Source organism: Lepisosteus platostomus, chromosome 9, assembly GCF_059453375.1.
Source record: "Lepisosteus platostomus isolate fLepPlt1 chromosome 9, fLepPlt1.hap1, whole genome shotgun sequence".
Classification (NCBI taxonomy): domain Eukaryota; kingdom Metazoa; phylum Chordata; class Actinopteri; order Semionotiformes; family Lepisosteidae; genus Lepisosteus; species Lepisosteus platostomus.
The window spans coordinates 9973588-9979587 of NC_142619.1; the positions used below are offsets into that span (position 1 = coordinate 9973588).

The 6000-nt window shown below is 37.9% G+C and overlaps 1 protein-coding gene across 4 annotated transcripts in view; it reads left to right on the forward strand.

Annotated features, from left to right (window-relative positions):
* itfg2 (integrin alpha FG-GAP repeat containing 2) overlaps positions 1 to 1093 on the forward strand; it is a 70541-nt gene extending 69448 nt beyond the window's left edge. For all 4 annotated transcript variants that reach the window (XM_088646877.1, XM_088646879.1, XM_088646876.1 and 1 more), the window contains one exon: positions 953 to 1093. In XM_088646877.1, coding sequence (XP_088503003.1) covers positions 953 to 1029 — 77 coding nt within the window. In that variant the 3' untranslated portion in view covers positions 1030 to 1093. The remainder of the gene's footprint in view (positions 1 to 952) is intronic.
* Positions 1094 to 6000: the final 4907 nt, after the last annotated feature.

Sequence of the window (6000 nt, forward strand, 5' to 3'; positions counted from 1 at the left end):
AGACAAATCACTGAAACATTTGTATTTTTTGCAATGCTTAAGGTATTCTCTGTGTTAATAAAGTTTACTGACATTCTGAGGATTTTAATTTACATGCGTACTGTACATGCATAAGTTGCAGTTGGAACTGTCAAATGTTCATAAAGGTTCTGCCCATTGTCTTAATTTTGCCTTTAAAAGTTATAAAATGTATAAGATGACTTAAATGTATTATGCATTATGAAAACATTTCTGAAATGATATAACATGTTACATATACTGTGGTATCATTATTGTTTGCAGCCGAATTATCTGTCAAATGACGCAGACATTATTCATGAATAATGCAATACTAGTTCTTCTTATAGACTGAGTGTCTGTAATTCTGCACTTGAGAGGGCGTCTAGGTTTCAGGTTGTCTGGCACAAATGCATTGTAGGACCCTGGGTGCAGACTGTGGCTTCTACAATCATTTACTGGGAGGCATAGAGGCAGGACCAGACAAGGAGAAATCTGCATCTGTGGTTCTGGACCCAGCATATCATTTACGTTAAGCTTTTTAACATTAAGCTCTATTTCCAAAATGTAGGTGATTAAAATTTCAATTTGAGATAATTACTTCTAATTCTGTTCTGAAACATCCTATTTAATTTTCCATGAACTGCATGTTTTAAAAGTTGTAGGAGAATAAACTGGTAAGGGAAGAAGGAGAGGAAGAGTTTTACTTCAACTACAGTGACATGCTTCCTTATGTCATCTGGGAAAAAAACTGGCTGTGCTGGTTATGTACTAGTCAGAAAAATGGCAAATTCACTTCACAGTACATCTATAAGTCTGTGCTGCAAATTCACCTTAAACATATTTAATGGAACATGGTAGAGGTATGTAAACGAAAGCCTACAGTACATTACCCTATGGACAACTGAAGATGGTTCAAGAGCCTAACTGTGTTTCTCTTTCTTTGTCTTAACAGAGCCTGATGATACCAATGCCGTCAGAGACTTGATCCACAATGTACTCTACAAGGAAAAAAAACTCAGACCCACTTGAAATCAGTAACTCGTGTCTTTCTTTCTAAATATATTTCTATTAATAAAGCCTGGTGTGAAATGTCTTGCTTTTGCTGCTTTTTTTTCGTGTCTGCCATTGAAGGCTTGACTCATGTGTTTGTCACAAATATGGCTCTATCCTAGGACACTGGAAGGCCTTAAATTGATTCTTGTCGAGTGGCTTATTAGACCTGAGCAGCTTTATTTAAGATTTTCTGGAAAAGACAGTATTTATGGGTTCAATAATAATATTAATTATGCTCCCCCGATGTGCAGCATCCCACCTGGATGATGTAAACTCATTTCACATCAGCTATCAGTGGGGAGAACAGAATGACGGAGCCAATTCATAGTTTCAGATTATTAGGAGGCCATGATTGGTAAAGGCCAATGGGAAATTTGGCCAGGACGCCATGGTAACACTCCTACTGTTTTTGAGAAACGCCCTGCGATTTTTAATGATCACAGAGAGTCAGGACCTTGGTTTTGCATCTCAACATAAGGATGGCGCTTTTTTATAGTATAATGTCCCCATCACTATTCTGCGGCTTTAGGACCCACAGACCATAGGATGAGCACCCCCTACTGGCCCAACTACCACCCCTTCCAGCAGCAGCCTTAGTTTTTCCCAGGAGGTCTCCCATCCAGGTACTGACCAGGCTCACATCTGCTCTGCTACAGTGGGTTACCAGTTGTGAGTTGCAGGGTGATATTGCTGCTGCTAATATAAGTGCTGTCATTAGAAGTGTGCTTTTGATTAATACCAACCTTACAAAGATATATAAGTCCTCTGACAGAGTATAGGGTAAAGTTATAGAGATTTAGGCTATTGTGGGCCAATGATATTGATTAGTCTTTCCCTCTTCAAATTTCCTATCTGTTTTGTTTTGTTTTGTTTTGTTTAGTCCAAGGAGTCTATCTAGAACTACCTGTACAGTAGGTTTCCTTGTTGGCAAATTGAAGGAGTCTCTGAGTTAACTGAGAATATAATAGATGGTGTCAATTAAGGTCTGTGTGTACCAGAGTGGTTTGTTTATGTATTGAGACTTAGGTGGGTGTACTGAAGACTTGGATTTTACACTTAAAGAAAGAAAAGGGTACAAACCTTTGCAAGATCATTGGTTTGAAATGGAAAATTATTGGCGCTCCAAGATAATTATTACTAGTATTTTTCCTAGTCTGGTTTTAGTTAGGAAGTAAAAAGCCAAATTGTTAGATAGAGATTTGTGGACTTGCTCCTTTTTTGTATTGCAGCTCAATGGAAGTTTAGAGGAGTAAGGGTTACTAATCCCATCATCTTGACAGGTTCACAAGTTGACCTACCTACATACCATTCCCAGTTAATTTAGTTGGTGAAGTAGTTTCTTACTGCTTTACCTGAATTCCTATCTAGTGGAAGATAGCTGGTGAACATCAGCAAGCAGGTGCTGCGGTTCATTGGATAATAAAGTAAGTGTCCTCCTGTATTAGTTATTATTGCATTAGTATTAATGCACAAACTTAAGGCGATTGGCCTCTCTTTGTGTGTAACATCAGATTCTTGTTTTCTAAGGTGTATAGGAAACTATGTAAAATGTTTTAATTACTACATTTTAAATAAAACAATTGACAGAAGAACCAAGTAGATCAAGTTATACAGTATGTTAAATGAAAGTTTTAATGGAGCATTCGGTTGTATTTGATGCTTGTGGCTATTGCAAATGTTTTAGGCACTCACAAATCCTATTTTGTCTATAGTACTTAATGCACAAGAGGGAATTTAGTAACATCTCCCTCTGATGTTTTCCTAACTAATATCTATTTAGCCTCTCTTTGGGGAGATACACAGGCCTTGCTGACATTTGAATAAGAGCAGGCCTAGGTGAAGGCTGAGTTACTATAGCAACAGTGTTCCTGTTATCCCATTTGACAGCCAGCTGGACACCTAAGTGGGAACTGTGTGGAAGGGAAAGTGTTTTGCGTGTTTACACTGTGATTCTTCCGCTCCATTAAGAGAAAAACAAAAAATGACTGAATTTATCATACTGTGTCCAGGGATGGCTCAATTCCATTTGCTTCTGCACTGCGATACAAATGAGGCATCAAACGTTTAGTTATTGCAGTTGGTTCATAAAAACGAAGGCATTGGCATTTCAGACCCAACTTTAAACCTTTTCTTGAAATTGCCTTTATAAACTCAAAAGTAAGTAGGCAACGTCACTTGTATTACCTCTGAAGTGAAAAGTGAGTTTTGGGTGATTTCTGTACCCAAGAAAGGCAGACCTTGGTTACAGTACATTAAACTGTTGCACTTGCTGTTTTTTATTCCTCCATTCTACACCATTACTTCAATAATCTTCAGGTCAATTCAGTGATCTTCAGACAGTATTTGTTTTTCAGTAAAAAAGTTCTCTGTAGAATGCCAGCAAAACAACAAAGATCCAGATCTAGTTTGTACTGTATTGAAAAAAATATTTTGACTTATTTCAATATGAACTGCTATAGAAATAATTTGATATAACTAATATTTAATAACACTTTTAAATGTTACCGATAAAAAAAAACATGTAAGGAAGATCTATACCTACAGTCACTCATAGTAAACAGGCAAACTTCGAGGGAATATAGTGTTTCTATGAAATTAGAGCAGAACAGGCCTTTGTCATACAAGTCTGGGTACTGGTCTAATATAACTGGTCTTATCCATGATTCCATGTATCACAGTACACTGTGAAGACAGTGTGAGTGAAATGTGTTCACATCACCTGAAACAATGCAATAAACCAGAAAAATTATTTCAGGTTTAGATGTTTACCATAACATAATGATAATTGAAGTTATAAAACTAAATGCTCTTTTTGCCAATGTTCCATCATTAACATGAGAGACCACATGTAAAACAAAAACCCAATTTTAACCCTTAACCTGAAAACAAGAGCATACATAGTACACTACACTAGATTTTGATATTGCCTTACTTTGTATTATACTCAGGTGTATACAAGATAGGATAATGTTTCCGTATTATTACAAGCATCGAGTAGTACCCTTCCAGTTAAAACATTACACAATTTCAGTATGAGTTGTGCTCCAAATCTTTGGCATTTTGCATCTTAACGATTGCAGTCACCCAAACAGTTACTGCACTTTGACATCTAGAAACACCTTACATTGGGGTCTTACTATATAAATGACATTTTTAACACTGTCATCTCCTGGCACTATGGTAGCAAATGATGCTCTGCTAATTATTTATTGTGTGTTATTAATAACAGGTAAAGTGTTCTAATGTACTGTACACATTCATTATTGTCATTGGGACAGAAAAAAATTACTTTTAGAATTTATTGGCATGAAAGGATATTGGTAGATTTGACAGGGGAGTTTACAGTTGTATATACATTTCTTTTTGCCCTTGTGCTTTGTTAGTTCAACCCAGTGGCCTTCTACAAAAAGGCGCTATGGCCTTATGGGTGAAGTGGAGATCAGTATAGAGTGAATAAAACATTACAGTATATTGTATAGTGTTTTGCTTTAAGTAACATACTGTGCATGTTCCTGTTACATTTCCTATTACATTTATATCCAGTGCAGCTTTGCTGTGAGAGGTCTGTCAGCCCTTCAGTTCTTTTGTTGAGATAAAGCCCAACATTGTTTTAGAGAATATACACCATGTGATGTACAGTATATCAAGCTCCCTCCCTTGAGCATATAACCTGTTGTATATACAGTATATATGGTGAATTAGGTTCATAAGGGATACCGCATCCAAGCCATTTAGAAATTCAGTGGCTAGCAGGCACAGTTATTAACTCAAGCCTAAATATGTCTACAGGAGCAAGTAGAGTATAATTCTGTGCCAAAAAATATAATGGAAGAAGGAAGGTTACAGTTTGGCTCTGGTGCCTTTTACATTTAGATAGATAAACCACAATTTGTTCCTTTTCTAGATTGAACACTGATGCAGCCCCACACTCAACTCTAATTAGGTTAGATTTATTTGCATTTTTATAGAAAGTTTTCATCCTAAGGGATCCCAAAGTGCTCCGCTTATAGGACCCACTTCACCCAAAGAAGGGCAGCATCCACCTGCCTGGGGTGTGGCAGCAATTCTACACCAGCCAGGCCCAATACACAGCACATCAAGTGGAGACGTAAGAAAGTGCTTCACCTAATGAATTGGATTAGAGGTTGGATTAGAGGGGAACTGTAGTTATACCAGATTTTGCAAGCCAAGAGGAGCAATTATCAATCAGACAAGTAGTCAGGACCTTGGACTGTCTGAAAGCAACTCCATCAGCACATACTGTATGGTTCCTTATGACTATTTCTGATCTGGATGCTGTCACGCCCCGCACTTGCCGTCGCAAAAGCCATAATATTCCAAACCCACTGTTTCACGCTCCCATTTCTAACGGAACCCATCACATTTTCACAGGAACCAGATTCCACAGATTCTCACTCCTGAACCAATGATCCAAACACGTCCCTCTCCCTTCACTATTTAAAGTTCCCTCACGCACCAAACCATGCTCACTATTGAAAAGCCTCCTTTAGTGTTTTCTAGTGCATGTTTTTGTCTTGTTGGATTTCCCATTTTTTGGATTTAACTTTTCCCTTTTGATCTCGTCTCTCGGATTTCACCTTTTGGATTGTCTTCTCGGTTTGTCTCGGCTCTTTCTGGTTAACTGATCTCTAGTTTCTACCGTCGACCTTGCTTCTGGATTACGATTTTGGAATGTTTGCCTCTGCATCTTCCAGAATTCATGGCTATGCACAGGATCCCTGGAAAACTACCTGCCGGATTCCTGACAGATGCTTACAGTATTTATCCAAAAGCACTGGTTTGGAAATTCTGGACCAGTGGAGAGAGTGCTACGTACTGGTCCACCAATACCACTTCCATCTCTTTTTAAGAACAAAAATCAAGGGAACAAAGAAATGAAAAAGCAAAGCCACAGCAAGATCTTCTGTGCCATAATTTCTACTTCAT